Source organism: Amia ocellicauda, chromosome 9, assembly GCF_036373705.1.
Source record: "Amia ocellicauda isolate fAmiCal2 chromosome 9, fAmiCal2.hap1, whole genome shotgun sequence".
Lineage (NCBI taxonomy): Eukaryota > Metazoa > Chordata > Actinopteri > Amiiformes > Amiidae > Amia > Amia ocellicauda.
The window spans coordinates 145,564-171,882 of NC_089858.1; the positions used below are offsets into that span (position 1 = coordinate 145,564).

General features: G+C 41.2%; 1 protein-coding gene across 11 annotated transcripts; it reads left to right on the plus strand.

Moving 5' to 3' along the window:
* The first annotated feature begins 249 nt into the window (after window positions 1-249).
* LOC136758342 (gastrula zinc finger protein xFG20-1) lies at window positions 250-25,664 on the plus strand. 11 transcript variants are annotated; one of them, XM_066712591.1, is made up of 28 exons: window positions 250-436; window positions 1,590-1,820; window positions 2,293-2,358; window positions 2,622-2,705; window positions 4,175-4,222; window positions 6,198-6,290; window positions 6,565-6,693; window positions 7,240-7,320; window positions 9,535-9,618; window positions 9,834-9,920; window positions 10,199-10,372; window positions 12,789-12,863; window positions 13,565-13,660; window positions 13,864-13,902; window positions 14,425-14,595; window positions 14,756-14,821; window positions 17,979-18,692; window positions 18,848-18,922; window positions 19,349-19,450; window positions 19,937-19,975; window positions 20,628-20,798; window positions 20,973-21,107; window positions 21,232-21,306; window positions 22,033-22,113; window positions 23,140-23,217; window positions 23,464-23,637; window positions 24,049-24,138; window positions 24,777-25,664. In XM_066712591.1, exons 1-28 carry the CDS (start codon window positions 418-420, stop codon window positions 24,788-24,790), a joined length of 3,291 nt encoding a protein of 1,096 aa, XP_066568688.1. In that variant the 5' UTR covers window positions 250-417; the 3' UTR covers window positions 24,791-25,664. The 11 variants fall into 11 exon arrangements, with proteins under 11 accessions (XP_066568688.1, XP_066568694.1, XP_066568692.1 ...); XM_066712589.1 differs by having other exon boundaries at window positions 251-436; window positions 22,030-22,113; XM_066712592.1 differs by having other exon boundaries at window positions 251-436; window positions 20,973-21,098; window positions 22,030-22,113.
* Window positions 25,665-26,319: the final 655 nt, after the last annotated feature.

Below are 26,319 nucleotides of genomic sequence, written 5' to 3' on the forward strand. Positions count from 1 at the left end.
AAGCTGTGAAGTGCAGTTCATTCAGTGATGCGTCCAACCACTCAAATATAATGAGCACTTTGTCGAAATCTGACATTACGTTTTTCAAGTTGCTGAAAAGTTAATCGCAGTCGTGGGTCACAAATGTGCCTACTGTGCAAAGACAAGCCCGACCCAGGCGGCATCCAGCGGCGCATTTGCAGAGGAAGTGGAAACGTGCCGAGAACGCCGCTGTGGCGTCCCGTCCGCGTGACGTCAGTGCTGCTCGACTTCTCGCGAGGTCGCAGGCTGATGCCGTCGTGCAACATTTGTACAGTTGACATGAGAATGATCAAACTCCGCGAAAAGCCGCAACATCTTTCTGCGCCTTTACGCACAACATTGGAATAAATCGGATCATTGGACTCGGGGCTTGTTTGGAATTGTGTTGTAGTTTTAATGCATTACAGTCAACAACGTAAGTACAGTGCAACGCCTGCCTGCTCATGTGCTCGGATTTCTAACTGCGTGTGTGAGTTGATGGTGTTTCCGCGGCTTCCGCGCTCCGGTGCGGCCGTTGGGCTGCAGGGCTGCGGTGTAATGGGTCAGGGCCAGATTTAATGCATCTGAAAAGTACTCTCCCCCCCCCCCCCCCCCCCCCGGAAAAACGACTTTAGATCTTCCCAAATCCCAATAGTTTTTATTAAAAACGAATAATAAATGTGTAACTTATAATTATTTTTAAATTTGTATTATAAACTGATAAAACTGCGTCCAAACCTCATGCCGATCGATGATGTCGAACTTAGTTCCTGCGCTGCAGCCGCGTCCGAGTCTGTGGCTGGATCCGTCTTCACGCTGGGCTGAAGTTCCTACAGTTCCGTATCATTATTCTTACTCCCACATAATAATAATAATAATAATAACTAAGGTATGATAATAATTAAAAGAGCGTAATTGCGATATTATTATTATTATTATTATTATTATTATTATTATTATTATTATTATTATATAATCAACTACTTGTTATTAAATGTTAAGTAAACCACAAACTTCCGCAAATGCGCAGCCAGTTCCTGCTTCCTCGGGACGGGTCTGACGTCACGGGGATTTGGACTAGTGTCCGTCCCGCGATGCGTCCATATTGAGCGCGTAGACAGTCAACTGAGCCCGTCCTGTCCAGAGCCATTCGCTCCAGCGGGCCAATTCATCACTGCCACTCCGGCTGCTTCGATTTTGTGTATATTTTGATTTAACTATTTTTAACACAGGGACGCACTGTGTAATATTCCCACCTCAAGCCAGAAAAGCGGGACATGTTTCTTGGTTGGTCTTTTTAAATGCCAACCCAAAAACTTTGACCTTGGACTAATATATATATGTGTAATTATTTTCAAATACATAGTTTTTTCCCTGTTTTCAATCCATTTGAGATCTTTCCTAATCAAACCAGATTACACAGTGATTCCAATTTATACTAAGTGCCTGTGTTTTATCTCACCTTCGGTGCAGCTTACTCAGTCTGCTGATCCTCTCAATGCATTTCGAGATTCTGATGCAAATGAATCTATTTTAGGAAGTTAAAATGAGGTAAATGTCCCTCAACAAGTCCTTATGCTATTATACAGCCCAGCCCAGGTTGCTGACCGCGGGACGTGCTCTGTCTCTCTGCTGGTGTGTGTTCAGGTTAGTCTCTGGGCTGCATGACGCCTCCAGCCCAGGAGCCATGAATCCCCTGGATGGAGACCCAGACAGGGGAGCCGAGCTGCACAATGGGCACAGCTCACCTTCGGGATTCATCACTTTCTTGGTGGGAGAGGACGGGCAGCTGCTCACTGTGCAGGAGACCGAGGACTCAGGTAGCACAGCTTGTCTGTAACTGTCTTACTCTGCTCTTGCTCCGGGATTGTTTTTTCTTTATCTTTTTGTTTTTTAGGTAATCTGGTAGAAAAAAAAATGTTTTTGCTTCTGGTCGCGTGTCAGTTACCCCTTTCCTTCATAGTTAGTCTGCACACAAACACGCCGCTGTATTCCTTTGAGGCCAGTGTCCACAGAGCAGGCCTCGTGTCTGAGAGTCATCTATAGTTGATGGCTTTCTAACTGCACTTCAGATGGCATGCTTTGTGTGAGTAGCTGGGGATATTGAAACTCTTCTCTGGATCTGATCAATGTAAAGGCAACAGGAATAAAGATGTATTTGAATAAATGCAGAACAAGAACAAGGTATATATGACTAAAAGCATTACCTATTAGCAGGTTCTTGGAATATTTTGAGTTTTCCACGCAGTCATAGTTTTCATAACTGCATTTGCTCTATTTTTGTGATTTAAGAAAAACCGAAGAATGACAGTCAAACACCAGAGGAAGAATCAGATCATTCTGAAAATGAAATTAATGGTAATGACCAAGATTTTACATCTACATTTGTTAATTGTTTTTAATAACCAGTTCTTTGCATGAGTATTTGTATGTTTTTTCTCTGATTATATGAGTGAAAGCAATGTGTTCAATAATATGTATATGCATTTTCTGTTAATTTGAAGTTCAAATTCTTGTTCTCATTAAAATCATCAGTATAATAGGGATTGTGTTAATTAAACATTTTCTAAACTGTAATTTTTAACATGCTCATGTGTTAATTGCATTATCTACTGCAACAGGTGTATCAATCTGTGGGATATGTGGAAAGTCCTACAAGTATTTAAGAAGCTATGAGAAGCACAGAGAAGATCATGAAATGAAAGGTATGATTATATTTTTCATGTCCATATAAATACTACGTATATTAGTAATGATTTCAGAGCAGTACCTGTCAGTCTGTTGATGATGGTTTGGGATACTTTTATCTTTCCAAACAAAGAAACATGTATTTTAAAAACAGAACTTATCACAGATGAGAATATACTGTATTATATTTCAGAGCATTTTTATTCGCATACATTCACTTTGCTGTAAGTAAAAGACCTCGGAACAGTTTTTGTCTGCTAGAATACAGAGTATCCTTTTGTACTGTAATATGTGAAGAAAAGCGGCTCATCCCCTTCATTGTCATACTGCTCCTTCTGTTCGCCATTGTCTCTTAGTGGCAGTGGCTTCAGCAGCATGCCAGCCAATGTGTGTCTGTCGGTGCTATCCACCGTTATTGGTAAATGTGTTTCAAGATTGGGATAACTTTCTATACATCTATAATACTAAACTTACACAGATGCCAAGCAGACTACTGCACGATAGGTGATTTATAAATAAGGAAGTATTTGGAATCCACACCAAGACCTCCTTCTTAAATAATATAGCGTTATTGGTTCATTTATAATCTCACATTTTTCCACAGTTATCAATATCTGGAGAATTTTTGAGCATATAAAATGCAATATTATATTAAATGTTGCCAAATAAATAAATAAAAACATTTTTGAATACAATCCCAGTACAGTAGATATTCATTGTCAAGTCATAGGCATATATCATGTACAATTAAGATATTTAACTATAGTACCAGTATAATAGAACCATACAATCCTGTATAGCAGCTGAAAGCATGTAAACCTGAATGTTTAAGACAATTTGGAAAATATAGTCAATGTTTTATCTGGAACTCAAGTTTGTTTTCAGACCATTACTGTACAATGTGGGAAGCGCTGTTGTTTTGCCATATATTTACATATTTTACAAGTAATTAAAGCAGCAGTAGACTCGGTCAGACTGAGTAAGCCTGGATGAATAAAGTGTTAGTTCATGGTTCCTTTTGAAAAATTGAACAAATAGGCTAATAACAAGACCTAGAATGCATGCAGGTAAAACGAGATGTTTAAACACAGCATATTATTCATATTCTTTTTAGACCTGAGTTTCACAGTGTTCCTCTCTGAATCATTAACAAAATGATTCCCTGGTTTGAAATGTAGGCTATAATAGGCATAGTTTAATCTTTGCTCCAAATGAAAACATTAAATAAAGCAAAGCCTAAAATCTCCCTGAATCATGTGTGTTTGGTGAATTAGGTAGAGCTTTATAACTTATCCTCCATTGCTAGCATTAGTGGTATGTTTGGGTTTTCCAGCTATTGTGGCAGCAGGAAATGCTTTATAATATAAATACACTCATGTTGACGGAACAATGTAGCATTTTGGATTGTTGCATGCAAGATTACATTTATTTTTAAAGATGTAAATCCAGTATCTTTGAATCCTCTGATCTGTGCTTTTTTCCCTAGGGGAAACCCCTTCCTCAGGGCCAAATCTGCAAGTAAAGAGACCTGTAGGTGCGTAGAATGGGTGTCATGTTGCATGCATTTGGAATTGCATTGTGTATGGATACATGTACACACTGATGTAGTGTATAACAACATGTGTGCTGCGGCGTGCTCTCATTGTCTCCCTTAGTGTCCTCCCACCTATATATACCTATATATATATATATATATATATACACACATGTATATATACAGCTCTGGAAAAAAATAAGAGACCACTGCAAAATTAGAGTATTTATTTGCAGAAAATGACAACTGGTAAAAATAACAAAAAAGATGCAGTGTTGTCAGACCTGGAATAATGCAAAGAAAATAAGTTCATATTCATTTTTAAACAACACAATACTCATGTTTTAACTTAGGAAGAGTTCAGAAATCAATATTTGGTGGAATAACCCTGATTTTCAGTCACAGCTTTCATGTGTCTTGGCATGCTCTCCACCAGTCTTTCACAGTGATGTTGGGTGACTTTATGCCACTCTTGGCGCAACAATTCAAGCAGCTTGGCTTTGTTTGATGGTTTGTGACCATCCATCTTCCTCTTGATCACATTCCAGAGCTTTTCAATGGGGTTCAGGTCTGGAGATTGGGATGGCCATGACAGGGTCTTGATCTGGTGGTCCTCCATCAACACCTTGATTGACCCGGCTGTGTGGCATGGAGCATTGTCCTGCTGGAAAAAACAATCCTCAGAGTTGGGGAACATTGTCACAGCAGAAGGAAGTTTTCATCCAGGACAACCTTGTACGTGGCTTGATTCATGCGTCCTTCACAAAGACACATCTGCCTGATTCCAGCCTTGCTGAAGCACCCCCAGATCACCGATCCTCCACCAGATTTCACAGTGGGTGCGAGACACTGTGGCTTGCAGGCCTCTCCAGGTCTCCGTTTAACCATTAGACGACCAGGTGTTGGGCAAAGCTGAAAATTGGACTCATCCGAGAAGATGTCCTTACTCCAGTCCTCTACGGTCCAATCTTTATGGTCTTTTGCAAACCTCAGCCTGACTCTTCTTTGCTTCTCATTGATGAAGGGCTTTTTTCTAGCTTTGCACATCTTCAACCCTGCCCCTAGGAGCCTGTTTCGAACCGTCCTTGCCGTGCACTTCACCCCAGCTGCCGTTTGACATTCTTTCTGTAGGTCACTTAATGTCATCCTACGGTTGTTGAGTGACATTCGAATTAGTTGGCGGTCATCCCGGTCAGTGGAGAGTTGTTTTCGCCCTAACATGTCTATATTTCAAAAGTTGCTGTTTCTGATACCATCTTTCCCCTTCTGTGTTCACAATCTAATTACTTAAAAAGAATGAAAGGTTATTTGTTAACCTAATCTTGTGTGGGTAACTGCTGTTCAAAAGAGAGGACCCAGTCAACACTAAAGCTGAAGATGTGGAATATTCGATTTGCTGTGTATCTCACGGGAATCTCAGAGAGCTTGACTGAGAAGTTCTCAATGGTTGAACCACAGATTCTGGGGAGATGAAGTGAATAAGATCAAGCTTAATGTCCCTCCCCACACACTGTGGGAGAAGAGCCAAATGTACCCAAATGTAGCATTCCTGCACTGTAATTCATCTCCAGAATCTGGCACTAAAAATATATATATATTTAGGAAAAACATAATATATTCAGATGTTTGACTAAAACAAATTGTCCACACGCATACAAAACATATAATGGCATGTTATGTTTTTTGTTTTTATTCAGTTTTTTGTTGGTTTTCAATGTGGCTAAGCTGCAAGGTTGTTTCCAGAACACATCTGTCTGAAGAGTCCTCCAGCCCTGGAGAGTTAATGAAAGGACTACATGTGTGAGCATGGGGAGCATTGAGAAGATGTTCCAGTCTTTAGGACCTCACCTGTAGAGTCATACTTCCTATTTACCAATGGGGAAACTCCATCTCATTGTTTGAGTAAATTAATTAGCACTTCCTTTTGCCTCTGCTGCTTGTTCATTTGCTATAGATCTTCTATTTTCTCCTTAAGGACGTCCCAGGAGGAACCCTTTCAATCCATACACAGACCCGGTGCTTCAGGGAACTGCCTTCCAGGTTCCAGCAGTGAAAACAGAATGGCAAGGTGAGGCAACATCGAGCTTCCATGGAAATGACAGGAAGGTGTGACGTGGAAAACCGTTGGACTGGAATGTGTTATAGATTGTGAGTTTATAGATTTGCCACTGCAGGGTGCCAGCCTGTTCGATTCCACTGAACCATTTTTCAGTCATTTTAGCAGCTGAACTGATTCATATGACCACTCTGGTATCTTGAATGCAAAGCACAGATGGTCTTTTTATTCCTTCTTTATTCGTACAGCTTTTTATTCCTTCTTTCTTTCTTTCGTTCTTTCTCAGGCCTTGAAAACCTAGAAGGGGGAAGTGCAGACATGAGAGAGATCAAACAGGAGCCCTTCTCCACACAGCAGGACGGGGGGTGCAGGAGGACTCTGAGGAAGAGGGCACCGGTGTCCAGACCGGGGCACAGTGAGTACATGCACCACAGCAGACCAGTACCCCAAGCACAGTGTCCGAGCACAGTGCACAGACCGTGGACCTCTGAGTTACAAATTAAGTTCAGTGTTGTAACAAAGCTGCTGCTGATGAACTTTGAACCCATGCAGTCATGCAGTCATTTCACAGACTCTGATTAGCAATGATATTAGACTACATCATGCTGTTTTAAGTAGTCCAAGACTAGCACTAATTTGTGTCTGTGAAACCTAAGCCACATTTTATACCAGAGCTAGCGGGTAAACCTGCAGCGGCACTTTGAATATCTGTGGTCTAGAGCAGGACCCCCACCTACCAAATTAGACGGTGGAGGGGGGGATGGGGTTCCGACGGTAAAAACTTGTTGGGGGGGGGGGGGGGGGGGCTGTAAAAACGTGCGAGAAATGCTCTTTGAATCTTTTCATCCCAGTTCATTTAAGGATTACATTTATCATTAAAATGTAACATTATTTGTATTCAAATGATTTAGTTTGTATGGCTGCTTCTATTTATTTGTGATTTTAACATTTCTCACTTCAGGTTCACCAGAAAAAATGCTATCGTTGTTGGTAACCCAGGCCTTTAGAAATAAACGCAAATGCAGATACAGTGGCAAGTCTGGTAAGAGCTGCTTTCTGCTGTTATATGTCATTGCTATTCTTATCTGTGCTCCTTAAACTTTGCCTGTAGATGCTACAAATGTCTGACAACTGATGTAATGACTATTGACAACACTGAGCTGTGTTTCTCTGAGGTGTTAATGTTTGCATTGATTAATTAAAGAGCAAGCTGACCAGCTCTGAAACGCTTATTATACCTCTCTATTGTTATAAATGTTTACCTGCCCGTTACATTTATTCCATATTTAATACCCGCTATTCTGTTTATAGTCTAGCTCAATTCGTATTCGAGATGTCGTTGGCCCTGCTGTGTTTGGGGGTGTAATGTACTGTTGTGTGCCATTTCACTCCTTGCACACAAATGAAAGTGCTTTACCTTATTATTAATGCCAGCTTAGTATACCGAAGTTTATTTAATTGTTTGTTCTGTATCACAAATTAAGCACAGTGAGGGAAAAAAGTATTTGATCCCCTGCTGATTTTGTACGTTTGCCCACTGACAAAGAAATTATAAGTCTATAATTTTAATGGTAGGTGTATTTTAACAGTGAGAGACAGAATAACAACAAAAGAATCCAGAAAAACGCATTTCAAAAAAGTCATACATTGATTTGCATGTTAATGAGGGAAATAAGTATTTGATCCCCTATCAATCAGCAAGATTTCTGGCTCCCAGGTGTCTTTTATACAGGTAACGAGCTGAGATTAGGAGCACTCTCTTAAAGGGAGTGCTCCTAATCTCAGCTCGTTACCTGTATAAAAGACACCTGTCCACCGAAGCAATCAATCAATTAGATTCCAAACTCTCCACCATGGCCAAGACCAAAGAGCTGTCTAAGGATGTCAGGGACAAGATTGTAGACCGACACAAGGCTGGAATTGGCTACAAAACCATCGCCAAGCAGCTTGTTGAGAAGGTGACAACAGAAACACAAAATAACTGTCAGTCTCCCTCGGTCTGGGGCTCCATGCAAGATCTCACCTTGTGGAGTTTCAATGATCATGAGAACGGTGAGGAATCAGCCCAGAACTACACGGGAGGATCTTGTTAATGATCTCAAGGCAGCTGGGACCATAGTCACCAAGAAAACAATTGGTAACACACTACGCCATGAAGGACTGAAATCCTGCAGCGCCCGCAAGGTCCCCCTGCTCAAGAAAGCACATGTACAGGCCCGTCTGAAGTTTACCAATGAACATCTGAATGATTCAGAGGAGAACTGGGTGAAAGTATTGTGGTCAGATGAGACCAAATTCGAGCTCTTTGGCATCAACTCAACTCGCCGTGTTTGGAGGAGGAGGAGGAATGACCCCAAGAACACCATCCCCACCGTCAAACATGGAGGTGGAAACATTATGCTTTGGGAGTGTTTTTCTGCTAAGGGGACAGGACAACTGCACCGCATCAAAGAGACGATGGACAGGGCCATGTACTGTCAAATCTTGGGTGAGAACCTCCTTCCCTCAGCCAGGGCATTGAAAATGGGTCGTGGGTGGGTATTCCAGCATGACAATGACCCAAAACACACAGCCATGGCAACAAAGGAGTGGCTAAAGAAGAAGCACATTAAGGTCCTGGAGTGGCCTAGCCAGTCTCCAGACCTTAATCCCATAGAAAATCTGTGGAGGGAGCTGAAGGTTTGAGTTGCCAAATGTCAGCCTCGAAACCTTAATGACTTGGAGAGGATCTGCAAAGAGGAGTGGGACAAAATCCCTCCTGAGATGTGTGCAAACCTGGTGGCCAACTACAAGAAACGTCTGACCTCTGTGATTGCCAACAAGGGTTTTGCCACCAAGTACTAAGTCGAAGGGGTCAAATACTTATTTCACTCATTAACATGCAAATCAATTTATAACTTTTTTGAAATGCGTTTTTCTGGATTTTTTTGTTGTTATTCTGTCTCTCACTGTTAAAATACACCTACCATTAAAATTATAGACTGATCATTTCTTTGTCAGTGGGCAAACGTACAAAATCAGCAGGGGATCAAATACTTTTTTCCCTCACTGTATGCTGGTGAATTACTCCCCTTGTTGGTAGTAAATGGGACTTTCTCCTAAATCATATAATGCCATGTAACAGCTTAGCTCGTTCTAATTTCCAAATTCATTCAAAACAGCCGATGATACAAATTTAAATTGAATCATCTACTGCACTTAGTCGTTTGATTTTCTCCTGACTAATTTAATTAAATTTTTATATCTCCTCATCTAGAAATATATTCGTGTTACATCTGTGGAAAACAATACACGTACAGTGCGAGTTTTCAGAAGCATTTGGAAGAACACGGCACTTTTGGTAAGAGACTGAAGTGAGTTCGCTGACAACTCAGATATGTTTCAATGATCCTTCCCACACTGTGTTTCTTCCAAGTTACATGATATATTACATACACCTTTGTGTGTAACTTTTATACATGAATTTCATCAGAAAAGGGATAAGAACAATGCTAGAATAAAAACTGTGGATTTTAATAGCAGAAATTATAATCAATATTTCATCCTTTATTACAGATGTGAAGAAGGAGGAGGCCGATGACTCTGAAGCTTGTCAAACTCCATTGGTAACAGGAAGGCGTAGGAGAGCGAATCTCTCAGCTGGTGTGTTATTTATTTATGGATTTTTCCAGATGAAACATCCTGGACAGAAGCTGTTGTAAACATTTTTTTTTAACCAGTCACAGAAACATTTATTTACATCAGAAATCTAACGAAAATTACAAAACCAAGCAGCAGCCCACTGTACATATTACAAAGAATGATTTCTACTTAGATGTTGTAGTTTCTGGATACAGGCATACAGAATGTCCTCTAGTTAGGAGGAAAGCAGCAAACGTGCCAGTGTTTCAGATTTATTTATATATCTTTTCTTATTAAAGGGCTCTCTGGTAATACTTGTCAGCAGTGCGGAGCTAAATTTTCCCGTCGCGGGGGCTTGTTGGACCACATTCAGTTTGTGCACCAGATGTACCGGCCATACCCTTGTGGTCAGTGTGAAAAAAAATTCTGCCGGCCTTCTGAATTGGTTAGACATCTTGAAAAGCGCCATAAAGGTACATCAAAATTATCTGCCAAGTGTTATGCTAATCAAATGTGGTGTGATGTTGACGATTTTAAATCCTCCATAGAAATGCATTTAAAAATGTCCTGGGGCAGCTTTTACAGCTAGTTTTACAGGACGAGTTAATCTGGGTTTGTGAATCTGGACCGTAACTGCTAAGCTTCGGTACTCTAATACAGTAAGGTAATATTCTGATATTGTATTTAGAAGAGCTGATTTAAACACGTAAGTCGCCCTGGATCAGGAGGCGTCTGCTAATGAATAAATAATAATAACAATAATGTATGTATAAAGTGTATGGAAAAAAACAATCCTCAACACCTTGTTCTAGAAATGGTGAATGAAGATGCCCTGCTGGGCATATTGGGCATTGGTAGGTCATTCACAGCTGCTCACCATCCCCTGTGTATCACTAAGATCAGTTTACAATTAGTTATAGTTCATCATTCCTGAAAAACCAACAGGCCCTGCAATCATTGGGAATCAGCTGCTTTAGGCCCTGTTTTGTATGCTTGATGGTTCTGTGACATTTAAACTGAACAAGAATATAAACAGGCAACAATTTCAAAGATGTTACTGAGTCACTGTTCATATAAGGAAATCAGTCATTTGAAATAAATTAATTCGGCCCCAATCTATGGATTTGAAGTCTCAGGTTTTGAGGGGGCGTGTGATTGGCTGCTGACTGCCGGAACATCCACCAGAGAGGCGGTCAGGTCCAGACCCTGGTGAGGATGACGATCCGCAGAGGATCTTCCTTGTCTTTGGTTCTGTAAACCCCCAGTTTCGTCAGCTGGTGTCAGATGATCCCGCAGGTGAAGAAGCCGGATGTGGAGTTCTGGGCCGACCTGGCGACTCGTTTTCTGCGGTTGTGAGGCCGGTTGGACATCCTGCCAAATTCTCTAAAACAGCTTTGCAGGCGACTTATGGTAGAGAAATGAACATTTGATTCTGTGGCAACAGCTCTGGTGGCCTTTCCTGCAGTCAGCAGCCAATCGCATGCGCACTCAAAACTTGAGACATCTATGGCATTGTGTTGTGTGACAAAACTGCACATTTTGAGATGTGCACCTGTGTAATGATCTTGGTGTTTAACCAGCTTCTTGAAATGCCACAGCTGTCAGGTATTCTGACAAATGAGGAATGCTCAGTAACTGGGACTGAAACAAATTTGTGCACAACATTTGAGAGAAATAAGCTTTTTGTGCGTATGGAAAGTGTAGAACCCAGGTAAAGTCTTCAAGCAAAGAGGATATTTATTTAACATGCCCAGCCTGGAAGGCATTGACATGGAAGCTCTCCACCTGAGTGGAGTCTCTCTGAATAGCAAGATATTTACAGCTTTTATACAATCCATGACATGTGATTCTGTGGGCAGGGTCCAGTCACATGCTTTCCAAGAAGTGTTGCCTCGAGGTCAGGTCTCTGGCTCTTGTAATGTTCGTGGTTGTCTTCCTGGGGGAAGGTGTGGGATGTGGAAACCAGATGGCTTCATTTGATGTACTGGGAGAGGTCTGGTCCCATTGTCATCACTAGCAACTGTTAATCAATATCCATGATGTGACCTCTCCAGCCTTAAGATAAGCCACAGAACACCTTGGAGCAAATGCTGGGAGGGACTTCTGCAGCGTCGGCACTCGTAAAAACAGCCTTGCTAACATTTGCTTGCTTGACAATTAATACAGTTGGCTCTGTTGACATATTAGTATTTCAAACATTAATATAAAACATTATATAGTTTATACAGAACATTAATACCAGCTCTTCAGAAAATGTCTGGGATCTTTCATTTCAGCCCATGAAACATGGGACCAACACCTTACATGTTGCGTCTGTTTTTGTTCAGTAGATTTATTTTACAGTGGTGCCCCCTTTTTGTAACTAATATTAATTCTGCATTTTTAAGTTTAAGTTCGAGACAAGTGAAACAGAAGGAGGTTTGTGTCTGCCTTGAATGTGCCGAGAATATTCTTGACCAGTTGTAACTGAAGACAACCACATTGTTCAGTTGAAAAAAGATTCTAAGCAACATTTGTTGATTACAGTGCTAGTGGTACAACCCATTGGACTGCTTCTATTAAATTACTGTGCCCCAGTAAGGCACAGGAGTTGTCACTGTCACTATGCTGTGGCTTGGCCCTTCGATGATATTCAGCGCTCTTCCCTTGCACATACTGCAGAGGAAGAGCACAGCTTTGGGATAACTGCTTGTAGTGCATTGGTCAGCCATCATGAAATAATAAGCATCCTTAAGCTTATGTCCAGCATCTGATTGTTACCCATAATGGTTGTTGTAGCCCATGTGCATAGAAGAATTTGTGAAAAGGCATGTGCATAGACAACGTTAGATTTAATTTATGTGACCATTATATATTGTCCACCTCATTTCACTGCGTCTGTTGTTTTAGAACCTAACCACCCCACCATGGCCACACTGAGACCCAAGCAAGAGGCCCTAAAACTGGAGGCGAAGGAGGAAATAGGTGAGGATGTCTTCATGGACACAGTATACAATAAGAAAAATGTTATTTTGTCTGAAGAAAAAATACTGGCTCCCAAACAGGCACATATAAAGGGGGACCACCCTTTGATCTGTTGAGCAGCTTTTTGTTGTTGTTGTTGTTGTTAGATTAAAGTTTAGAGACGTGCTTTTTCCTCAGAAGCAGCTCTTCTAATATCAGAGGTCTGATCTACCTTTCATTGAACAGGGTTGTACATTTTTACACACAATTCTTCTCTTCTTTGAGAAGACAAAGCCCTGTACACTGAAAGAAAAGGAAAAACATAAGAAAAAAGGGGAAGGAAATGTCAGTGACAGCATCCATTTACTACAATATGTGTCCACCCCCAAACTGAGATTCAAAGAGATTTCTAAGTGGAGGTTTTACATTTCTGTGTTTTTTAAAACTTGCGTTTTCACTATTCTGGAAATAGAACAAGTAGGAGGATTTACTGCTCTCAAATACGGTAATCCAATAGCATGGATCCACGTAAAACCAGTGCGAGATGGAAAGCAACACAGTTCAAAGGAAGTGGGATGTAAAAATGATTCTGACCAGTGAACTTTCACGTGAAGGTCATGTCTTCTGTGTCACAGACATCGTGTGCGAATGATTCTGGTTATGTGTTTGACAGTAACACACTTTGCCTGCTTCATTGATTGCATTATTTCCTGATTCTTTAGCTGCTGAGCCATATGTTTGTCACATCCGATCATGTGGGCAAAGTTTCTTCAGCAAGACCTCCTTTTGGAAACATCGAAGGGAGCATCATGATACAGGTAATGTTTATCAGCATTCACCTACAGATATGAAATGAAGCAGCCTGTCAGTGGCATGGGATTGTGTGGAGCCTGATAGAGCATTGCTTCTGGTCATTTTCAGGGAAAACATTGTTACTGGTAGTCTACATTATGTGATGCATAGATATATGTGTGACATTATAAATAGTTAATAAAAAAAAAAAATCCTTCTTTCTTCACAGCAAAACGAAACACAAATATAATACTTCAACAACTGAAAGGTAATAATTCTTTCACTGTCTTGTCTTGTTTTGTTTTGCAATGCAGTGACAGGACTCAGTTCAGGAGTCCCTAGTTAATGAAAATGACTGATCGTTTAGCCGTGGGATGGGAGGGCCCTCCGCTGATGTGATGAGGCAGGATGCTCCAGGAAGTCTGAATATGGGCAGAGTGAATGACAGCTGTCTGGGGATAGCTGCTCCCCGTATGCCTGCAGGTTCGGGGGTTGGCATCGATAGATGAGCAGAAGGCTCTGATCTCATGGTGCTGAAATTGGTCATTTGTAATTGTCTATATAAGATTTGGGGCAAAAGAAAGATTTGTTGTTTTATACTGTTTTCCTTAAATATGTATTTTCTCCTATATATACTTGCACAAATGTTCCTCATTGACAATGTATGCATATTGATGTTATATCACCAGACATGCCATTCACAGCAATAGAGACGTGTCATTTGTCCTGGTTAACATGGGATTTCTTTGTTTTGCTTTTCTTTTTGTTCTTTTTTCCTTCTCTCCGACAGGTTCGGACTTAACCTGCCCAATTTGTGGAGCCGAGTTTTTAAGAAGAAACAACCTCTACGACCACATTTTATTTGTGCATGAGAAGTACCGGCCACACTTGTGCAAGTATTGCAATCAGGAATTCAGAAGGCCGACAGAAATGAAAAAACACATTGAAAGAACTCACAGAGGTATATCAGTCTTTTTATCAGATCAGCTCATTTACATATTGTGTCTTAGGTAGGTAGCTGTTGTGAGCTAATCGACCTTTGAAAAATAATGTCAAATCATTACTTTGTGGCTTCAAGAATATCGGCTCCAAAAATATGACAATATGAAATATATATCCAGCAGGTTTTGAAGAAAACATCAACAGGGCTTCAAATTTGAGAAAAAGGGGACGAAGACGACGACATAGTATGTTAATGTTCCTTTTTTTAAATATATATTCAAAGTGAAAATGTATACTATTCTAGAAGTCTAGAGCTACTATTAAAGTCTGTTTTTGGTGGTTACTGGTTTTGTGTCTCTAAAGCCCGATGTATACTTCTGCGTAGATACGCGTATGCATCTCTGTGTAGCGAAGCAGAGCAGAGGCTTCTGGGTAAGCGCAGATGAACCGATGCACACTCCTCCTCAATCTCAACGTCTCTGCGGTCCAGCGCTGATTAGCTGAGCAGGAGATTCTGAGCGCCGTGGCCAGTCGTTCAGTGCTGGGGTGACTGGTGTGCGATGTCCGTCTGTAGGCGCTGCAGCAGATCAGAGAAATGATGTGGTGACATACGAAAGTATTTAAAATGCATCTCCTCATCCACGAAACGCACATTCCGTGAACATAATTCAGATTTTATCCCACGAAATGCCCACTTATTTTGTGCTTGTCAATATTGAACGAAAGGTAACATGTATTTTGCTTTCCGTGGACGGAATGAACAATTAGCATCATGATCAAACAGTGACTGATCAAGGCATTGAACCAGAGACCCGGGTTTGCAACGTGATCAGGATTCAATTACAAAGGAAAGTTAGAAACTTGCTGAGCCGATCAGAGCAGCGCTATATCAGGTGCAAATACAAATAAATAATGATGACAATGAATATGTGATTATATAGAAAATCACATTTCACCAATCAAAATGATTATAAATCTTTTACAATTACTAATTTGATTACAAAGTCCATATTGTCAGCTATATTTATTATAAACTGCGGGTCTGGCGGTTGGAGAAGAACGTATTTATAGCTCATTCATTTTGAGGAGTGTAACAGCTGAAACACTATATATGTATCTAATTAAAATATTTAGTAACATATAAGAATGGATATGCAGGAGAAATTCAAATGCAGAGACGTGTGTGTGTATGTTCTAGTGTTAAGTCTCTAGTCAACTATAGCAAGACAATATAGATCTGCACATACAGGATGGCAATTTGTATGTATGTGTGTGTGTGTAGTTTCTGTAACATCCATACAATTCTAGGAGCACCATAGAAAACGGGTTTCGTTTTCTCTAGATTGTGATGTGTTAATGCGACACTGCCCCCTATCCACATGTCAACATTATATGCAAGTATGTTGGCAGACACATCTGCGAAAATTTGCGTATGACGTCCGCACATCAATCAATCAATCAATCAATTTTTATTTTTATAGCGCCCTTCGCAGGGTAGCCACAAAGTGCTTTACAGACTGGTAAACATACAACAAACGTACAGCAAAATAAAATACCTAAATACAATAAAATAAAATATAGACCTGTAAACATTTTACATGATCTAGAATAAAGTGAGTGAATATTTAAGTAAATAAACCATTTAGGCACGGAGGAGAGAAAAACAAAAAAACTCCTATGGATGGCATGTAGGAGAAAATTAATCTCTGGGGGTCCACGGTTTAGGGCCTAGGCCTAATGGTTGCCTCCCCTCCAGGCAGTATAGTTATTACAGCAGCAAGGAGATCAGAAAGTTCTTTATCGGTGCTGCTGGTAATGCTCTTCCCTCTGGAGGAGGCCTCTCGCAGGCCATCGGGGGTGGGGGGGTTGGACCATCAACAGACTTTGGGTTGAGATGGCTCGTCAGACCTTGGGTGTGCATGCCCCGTTGGCCCTCCATGGTGAGGTGCCTCTGCGGTGGGTTGTGCCTCATCAGACTTCCAGTGGGGGACGAGGTGCCTCGTTGGACCCTCGGAGGGGGCTGTTGCTGGAAGACAAAAAGACAGTTGTGCTCAGATACTGGAGCTTCGGGGCCCTATAACTGAATGCTCGACCACCTGCGGTTTTCTTGTGTATTTTAGGGAGCACTAAGTAACCGGCTTCCTGTGATCTCAGTGGCCGACCTGGAGTGTATTCGATAAGGAGATCTTTTAGGTAGGGAGGTGCCAGTCCCTTTAGTTCTTTAAATGTTAATAAGAGAACTTTAAAGTCTATCCTGTAGCGCACGGGCAGCCAGTGAAGAGAAGCCAATACTGGAGTGATGTGTTCATGTGTTTCTGTTTCAGTTAGGATTCCTGCAGCAGCATTTTGGACTGAAGTGCAGAAATAGCTCTGTTTGTGCTGCCTGACAGAATGGCATTACAGTAATCCAATCTAGATGTAACAAATGCGTGTATCAATTTCTGAGTTTCCTGTAAAGAGAGGAATGGTCTTAGTCTAGCAATGTTTCTAAGCAGGAGGAAGGAAGATCTCGACACATTCTGAATGTGTGATTCAAAGGATAGATTATGATTGCAGATGACACCCAGGTTTCGTGCCATCTCCTTAGGGGAGAAATTAAAGTTATCATTACTCAGTTTTGTTAGTGCATGATGAACAGTTCGATTTTTGTCTCCTAAAATTAGGACTTCTGTTTTGTCAGAATTAAGCATAAGAATTTTTTTTGTCATCCATGTTTTAATCTCAGACAGACAGCAGATTAGTTTTTCTACATCTATGGTATTGTTGGATTTACTGACAGATATAATTGTGTGTCGTCTGCGTAACTGTGAAAGTTAATATTATGTCTTTGAATGATATCACCTAAAGGGAGCATTTACAATGAAAAAAGTATAGGTCCGAGGACTGAGCCCTGTGGGACTCCGTACTTAACCTCCGTTAAATTTGAGTGGTTCTCGTTAATCTGTACATATTGGAGTCTGTTTGACAGATATGATTTAAACCATGACAGCACATTGTGAGACAGGCTAATACGGCTTTCTAAGCGGTGTATCAAGATTTTGTGGTTGATTGTGTCAAAAGCCGCACTTAAGTCTAATTAAATAACACTGGCGTGACCTAAGTCGGAGGACACGTCATTCAGTACTTTTAACAGGGCCGTTTCTGTACTATGGCCAGAACGGAAGCCTGATTGAAATTTTACGGAAGCCTGATTGAGACGCAGAGATGCAGTCGCAGACGCAGTAGTATAAATCCGGCTCTAGGCAGTAGAAAATCCCATTTATAATTGTGTAAATGAGCTACTGAGAATACAGGCTTTGAGAATCTATTCTGTTTAAGGTGAGGTTTTGAACTGGGCCATCGTGCTCAATCAGTGATGATGGTCTACACCTGTCAAAGATCTCTCTATTTTTATATTCACAGGAAAACGTCAGGAGACACTCTCATCTCCACGGTGCAAAGAGCGTTCCCTTCCAAATGACTCTTCCACTGGCATTTCCAAAAGACGTCCTAGGCGGCGTGTCCCTGCCCGGGCAATGTCCAAGAGAACTCGCAGTGTGACTTTCCATGATCGTTTCAGGCCAAGTGATGGGCAGACACCGTCTTCAAAGGGACCGGTCAAGGGGAGTGCTGTAGCCAGCTGTTTTGAAACTCTCAACAGTCAGGCCACACGTTTAACTTCCAGGATTTCCAGGAGCAACCGAGCACAGGTCGCATCTGAGAACAGACGTGGGACATTTCCCAAGGTGTCATGTGACCCAACTGCACAGATGGCGTCGATCAATCCAGTTGACAGTAGAGAGGGCAAACCTGGGGATTACTTTGGTCATATTATCGATGAAAATGAGGCTTCCTTTGATCGGGTGAAAAACGAAAATTGGCAGAGCCCAATGTCATTCGACCAATCTGTGGCTGGAAGGGGCACAGTTGATCAGATTGCCAGTGATCGCACTGTAGATCAGATTTTCAGTGGCAAGGAGACGGGTATAACAGCCACTGATAAGATGATCAAAAGGAATTCTGTGGAAAAGACCTGTTCTAAGGAAGGATACAACAGATGGTCTGAACACAGCTCTGACAGCACTGACCTTGACGAGTTCACACCATGCTGTGATGAGATCAAGAAGGAGCCCACAGGTGAGGAAGCAGGCTGATGATGCGAGAGGGCGATGGGGATGCTGCCAGAGTAAATTCCAGCTCCATGTCCTCACATCAGGGCTCTGGAAACCTTAACAAGAGTGTAAGATTTTACTAATGAAATTCTTCCTTTTTTTTGTCTTTCTTCTGAGAAGACGCAGCCCTGTGGTGTCCGTGGCCTCAGCCCGTAGAGCCCATGCAGAATGCAATTAAAGAAGAGAGAGAAGCAGGTCAGAGATGTGAACGAAGCTCCACAATTGTGTTTGTCCAGAACAAATTAGAGAAATCTGATCAGATCGGCATTCATTAGTTTGTCTGTTCTTGCCATCATTTCCAGGATGTGATTATCTCCAGTGCTCTGTGTAACTGCTTGTGTAAATGGGAAGATTTAGACAGATTCACATGCTGATGGTGAATCTTCATGAAGCGATCCACACGGTTTAGGTTATGAGCCAGTGAACGCCAGCCGTCTGTGAAGGTGCTGCGCGATCAAGTGCATATTTGTTAAGAAGAGTAACTAAGAATTATGGAAACACTAACACTTGTTTTTCTCGTTTTCTTTGTTATGGCTTTCATAGGAACATGCATAGTCGTATATGATGTGCTTTGTGTTGCTCTGATTGACCCTGCTTCTTGTTCTTTGCTGTGTGTGTTAGTCACCGAGCAGCTGGTGTACTCCTGTGACATCCCGTTCTGTGGACAGAGTTTCATCGACAAGAGCGGCTTGTGGACACATCGAAAGGAGCATCAGGTTATAGGTAACAAACGTCATCTCCCAAACAATGGAGAAGGGAAGCAGTTACTTTGTGCTGCATGATCCTGCACATAATACCTATTTCAACTCAGTTAAAGGCTGTGCTACATCATTATCCCAATTATTATTATTTTTATTTCTTGGCAAACGCCTTTATCCAGGGCGACTTACAACATAAGTGCAATACAAAGTTTACTCAATTAAATGAGTTTACATCACATTATTGAAGTACAACTAAGGGAAAAATAGTGACATTAAATTATGGATTCAAATCAAAATGTATTAACCTTTTTAAAGCCAAGTTTTGTACAAGTTGGAGATGTGATGAGAACAACTTGCTGTACGTGAGTAGCAGAAGTGTTCTACAGCGTCAGAAAGCAGACTGGATACTGGCATTTTTATTGTATTTATTATTACTACAGTACATTTGGGTTTTTGTTATTATTTTATGTATCATTATAATAGACACACGTATCTGTCTTCTCCCCAGCAAAGAAAAACACGAAGAGGCTACTTCAAAGATTGAAAGGTAATTTCTTGTACCATCGATTTCTACCCAGTGGGATTTATTGTATAGATATTAACCAGATGACTTGGAGGAGAAATTCTAACAAGCATTTTCTGGTGGAAGAGTTAAATGAAATGCTGAGTGCTATAAAGTTAAAGGGGACCTCCATAGTACCAGCTCACATACCAGAAATCAGAGATGGAGAAATGGGCCGTGCTGTCACCAGGATGCAGACTCTGGGGCTGCTGTGCTGGGAGCCAGTAGGGAAAAGCTACAGTTCTGGGTGGTGACATTCTGGATGATGTGGCCATCGAACGTGCAAAAATGTTAGTTTTTAATGATTTTTGTGACTTTTCTGATTTCCCCCATTGACTTCCAGCAGCTCCAAAGCTGGCACCCAAGGTGAGGCCTCTTTCTTGGTCTCTGATTTCTGCTACGTAGAATGAGCTGCACGTGAAAAACTCACTGCACACAATATGTTTCTACTTACAGAATAACCTGAGTAACTGTGGAGTATCGGTGGAGTTCCCCTTTAACGATTCAGTTAATATATTCTCTCTTATTAAGAGTATGCACAGAGGTATCCCATTCACACTATATCTAGCTTAAAGATTCCTGTCTTTTAAGCAGATATGTATATTGGTAAACCTTTTTTTTTCCATCCATCTGAAAGGTTCTGATTTTAGCTGCTCAATCTGTGGAGCCAAATTTGTCCGCAAAGGGAACCTATACGACCACATTCTGTTTGTGCACGAGCACTACCGGCCACACTGCTGCTCGTACTGCACTCGAGACTTTTGCAGGCCGAGAGAGATGAAAAGACACATTGCGACGGCTCACCGAGGTAGACCACTGTTCGCGGCAATCCTCATTGCAAACGTGCTGCTCTGAATAGGCTGCAAGTGAAGCTGTGAGATTTGTGCATCTGTGCTTGCTTGTGGATTGCTTTTGGAAATGCTTTTAGGGGAGAGAGTTCCACAGAACCCAGTTTTGTTAAAGTCAGACACATCTCCAACAGGAATGAGAAAACGCCGAGGGCTGAGGACTGACGTTCCCAGAGCGAACGGAGCGCACAGCGAACGGACAGAGGACAGGACACTCTGCACTAAAGCGGATTGTAAGGCTGCTGAACCGAATATCTCCGGTAAGTGGGGTAAGAAAAAAAGATGATAGAAGATTTTACTATTATTTTTAAATCTGAATACAGTTTTCTAAATTCTTATCAAAGTACCTTTCTAACTATTAAAAACAACCCCCGCCTTGTGCTGTCTCTTCAGATTGCCTGTCGATGATCCGGATAAGCAATGTGACGTCTCTGGTCATGTCCCAAGACGAATTTCTGCAGATGGCAGGTATGTCAAGAATATTTAAACTTGCTGTCCAGATAACATGACAATCCCTGCATCTACACATTCCAACCTCCTTCTTTTTCTTAAAAATGAAAAATGATGATCGAGGAAGTCCCTGGTCTGTGGAGCCGCAGCGCGAGTCGGTCTGTGCTGCTGTGCGGCAGACCTGTCTGTAGCAGCACTCTGGCGTTCTGGAGCCTGTAATGTGAACAATGCTGTCTGTATGCAGCAGTGTGGAGGAGCAGTCAGGGCTGGACTCTGAGCGGGGGGCCGTGGGTTCAATCCCAGGTGGGGGGCACTGCAGTTATTCCTCTGAGCAAAGCACTGTACCCAGAATGCCCCAGTGCAGTCCCAGCTGTATCAATAGGTTGTTGTATGTAACACAATAATGTGATATATTCAACAATTTGTAAGTTGCCCTGGTTAGGAAGTATGATTACAATAATAATAACAACAGTAACAATGTTCTTGAGGAGGAATACGATTCAGGTGATGTACTTGTGAAGGCGACTGTTGAGGCCGTGCAGAGTTCTCGACAGACTTGGTAAACCATAAGAGCCCATCAGACCTCACATCCACCCGGAAAGGAGGAGGCTTAATTAGTGCTCTTGTGTTTTCAAGCAAAAGGGCCACTCTAAACTGCAATTAAAATATATTTTTAACTTTGCCTGTAGCTTTGTATGCGCTAGCCAGCCTAAAGGATCTGCCTTCTTATCCCCTCTTCAGCAGAAACAGAAACCAAAGAGGAGAATACGTCAAGCCTGATGCATTCGACACACTCGTCAGACGTGCAAACAGGGCCGTGTGCAGGTCGGTGTTCAGAGATGTGCGCTTGTGTGTGGTTGTGTAGTTGCTGCTTTAAACAGTAAATGTGATTTGACCACAGAACATTAGTGTCAAACAGTGTTTCCTACACCGCTATTCTGTGTAGAGTGCAAAATGTGACACACATTAAATGTGAAATAATGCAGTGTGACAATTTTTGCAATTGCGAAAAGTTGTGAACTTTATTTAAAAATAAAAATCTAACACAACAACTTTGTTAAATAAACATTAGGCTCTGTAAAAATACCTTCCTTTAGAAGACGTACGGAAATAGCATAATAAAAACAGCAGCAATAAGCACCTGGCAACTCTCTCGCATCTGTGTCAGACCCTCGTATTATTATTGTTTCCTGACATCACAACTTTTGATTGTTACAATTTCAAATTAACTATAAAGGTTGTGACTATTTGTGTATAATATTTTGCAATTACAGCTGTAACTGACTGACAAAAATGATTTTTTTTTTCAATTTATATTAATTCTTTTCATTCAATAATAGTTTAGCAATGTGAGCTGCAACGAAAATGCCTGAACATTAACATCCTTATGGCAATGTTTTCCGGTCATAACCTCAAAAAACAAAATGTATTAGACTACATAATAATGTATACGATCTGCTTAAGTAAATGATTTACTTTTCCACGTTTCCAAACCACACTCAACACAGACTGCCGGTCTGCTTTCGGAAACACACCTGTATGTTTGAGTTCCAGTGAATAAAAAATAAATAGCAATAGGTGGCTGTGTGTGCAGCTTAATAATATTAATTTGTTTGTTGCTCCTCTTTCCTTTTCTGTCATTGCTAGTGTTGCAGGGTATTTGGTATCTCCTGCGCTGTAAGCCTGCATAGTGACAAACCCCACCACTGCACGGACAGCCTCTGGAAAATACTTTTGTTTCAGTCACTTTTTGCTTCCACACGTTTGTTTTGATTTTACTCTAGATTAAAACAATGAATTAATCTAGAAACATAACCAGTTCAATACAGTTTCCATTTTCTCCCCTTCTAGAGAGAAACAGCTGTGGAACATGTGGCAGGAAATACAGAAGTTACTCCACTTTACTGAAACGTAAACTCTGGCACTCAGGTATATTTAACAACGCCCACAGACTTATCGATTGTACCCCGTGTATGAATTGTGGATGTAAAATTTTAATATTGAATGTATAGGGGACATATTGTAGCTACTGTGCTGTTTGTATTCAAATCGTTGTCTCTGCTATAACCAGTATATTGTTAGAATATACTATCAGTTACCACAAACAGTGAACGAAGAGTGGTGGCTTGGGTTGATGCCTCTTGCTGATTTGTTTTTTCTAATGACTGGATGTAGGAAGGAAGAAAGCAACTTGTTTGCTCTGTGGAAGATGCTTCACCCAGAACAAACAGCTTGACCGGCACATCGCCTCATTTCACTGTCAAAGCTTTAAGTACAATTGCACTAATTGTGAAATGGGTTTCCACAGACATGTGGAGTTTTCCAAGCACATACTTCAGGCACATTGTGGTAAGTACACCTCCTTGAGGAATGGGAGAAGCGTGTCAGTGTGTGACGTGCTCTCTGGAGATCTGCACAGGAATCTCCCAATTCTTTAGGCACATCTGGGTTAATGCAGAGTGGATGCTGTACTTCAGCTTTAATAGAGCAGAATTCATAACTCAGTTTAAAGCTTTCATTGTTTTCATAGCCCTGATTGATTAATTCTGGATCCTGTTTTGTGCAGACATGACTTTCTGTTCTTACGTGCAAAGAGGTGCATGGTCCTATTCTTTTACGTTTTTATGGTCTGCCTGCTCCGATATGCAAATTTCACAATACCAATGTAACATTTTAGCTCTCTCGCTTTAGCGAAGGTGAATGCAAGACACTGTAATCAGAGGTCTAGTTTAGCTGATCATCTGCTTTCTTTACCTGCAGATTTGAGGAAATCGAGATGCCATTTATGCAAAAGGAAATGCAAAACTGTGCACCAGCTCCAGAGACACGTCACAAAGCAGCACATCATCTGTAAGCACTTTGAATTCTTTTCATGATTGCAGGATCAGAATTCACATTTTTGATCCAAAAAGAAAGAGACATCCTATTGTTGCAAGCTAAGCTGCTGCTGTTTAACAGGCTGCAAAATCTACGTTGTTTATCGGTGCCAGCACAGAGTGAAGGGTGAGGTGCAAGTCCTACATTCTTTTAAAATTGCATTGCTTTTGACAGGCTTTGGAAAGTATTTAGATCCTTTGGAAAGTAGCTGTCATGTGTCAAGTGCATATTACTGGTGATAATGTTCACCCTTTTCTCCAGAGACATGATATAAGACCACACACATTCCCTGCTTATTACTATTATTATTATTATTATTATTATTATTATTATTATTATTATTATTATTATTATAGTAGCAGCAGTAGTAAATACCTTTTAGGCTGTAGCTACAGTGAAAACAGTTGATTGATCAATAGACCACCTTGTTACACAGATTGTAGTAATGAGATGATGTAAAGCTTAAATATTGAATTCCATATTGTGGAAAGAGAGAGTGCAGAGAAGCATGACCACTTCACTGGTATTGTTGTAAGATACAAACTACATTTTTCACATGAGCTGTTTGATTTTACTTTGTTTTTTAATGTCATCTTTTCTCCCTTCTACAGTGCGTCACAGATGAGGGGATTGACACGTGAATCTCTCTTCACTTTATGGGAATTTGCTCAGCTACAAAGAACCTGTTCCAATCTGTTCAACATTCATTCATTTTCCAGATGACTTAGTTTTTTTTATACTTAATATATTAAGTAAAAAAACAAGTCTTGTGTTGAGTGCTTTCAATGCTGTTGAGTCTTCAAGCCCTTTCTGATGTTTTCAACACTGGGCTCCAGGGATCTTATTCAAGCGGCCTCTTTCTAGGTGCAGGACCAGTTCAAAAGGTTGCTCAGATCCAGACTGTGCCACCCCAGGGGGAAGCACACTGTGCTTAGTGCTGCTGGGGAGATCCTTCACAAACTACTATTGCAAGTCTGGGCATTGCTAGAACAGCGTGTGCTCATCTTCTGCCTTCAACAGTCGCCCTGCTCTGTGTTGTGGCTTCGTGCTGCAGAAGGGATCATTGGGCCTGGCATCGCACAGGGTTCAGGGCTGTGTGCGCCCCCACATCCCGGCCTGGTACAGGGATTGTTACAGCAGGTTAGGTTGAGTAGCATTGCTGGTAAAGGTGGAAATCATGATCGAGTTCTTTAACATAAAATCTAATAAAAATGCAAAAACATAATTGGTACCAAACAATTTCAAGTCATAAGCCCCAGCTGCAAAATACAAACTGGATTTACATTTGTATACGATACAACAGAAGATTTATACAAAGTGTTAAATACATGGAAATGTCTTCAATTTACATTTCAGAGATTGGTGGAGAGAAACTCTCCTCGCTCTGATTCAATTCACTAAAGAGCTTACATACATTCTCCTTAATCATTACGAATTGAGTGTATATAGTTATGAATGTATAGCTGAGGATCTGTTCAATAAAAGACTATTTTATTTTATTTGAATGAAAGCCATTATGTCCTTGACCCAAAACTTTGAAGATGCACAAATTGTGCACAGATGGTACTGAATGGTGGAGCTGATGTGTGTTTTAAGCTCACTGGAGACATATGCTGTAATCAAGTCACAGATAAAATGAGGCTCCCGGGGTTTACAGGTGTGTTTTAACCCTGTCCCTCTCGGGGTTTAATTGCTCTTACGAGCTGCTGTTAACCTGACATCATGCAAATGAATGGCAAAGGAGCAAGTTAATATGCAAATGATCTCGACTTGCAGCTCTCGTCTTGTTTTTGCAGGAAAATCACAGAAAGGCTGGTTTCCACAGATAAACATAAGAAAGTGTCCAATCGAGAGGAGGCCATTCGCCCCATCCTGCTCGTTTGGTGTCCATTAATAATTCAGTGATCAAGGATCCTATCCAGTCTGTTTTTGAATGTTCCCAAATTGTCTCTTCAGCCGTATCGCTGGGGAGTTTGTTCAGATTGTGACGCCTCTCTGTGTGAAGAAGTGTCTCCTGTTTTCTGTCTTGAATGCCTTGTAGCCCAATTTCCATTTGTGTCCCCGGGTGCGTGTGTCCCTGCTGATCTGGAAAAGCTCCTCTGGTTTGATGTGGTCGATGCCCTTGGATCAAGTCCCCACGTAGTCTCCTCTGTT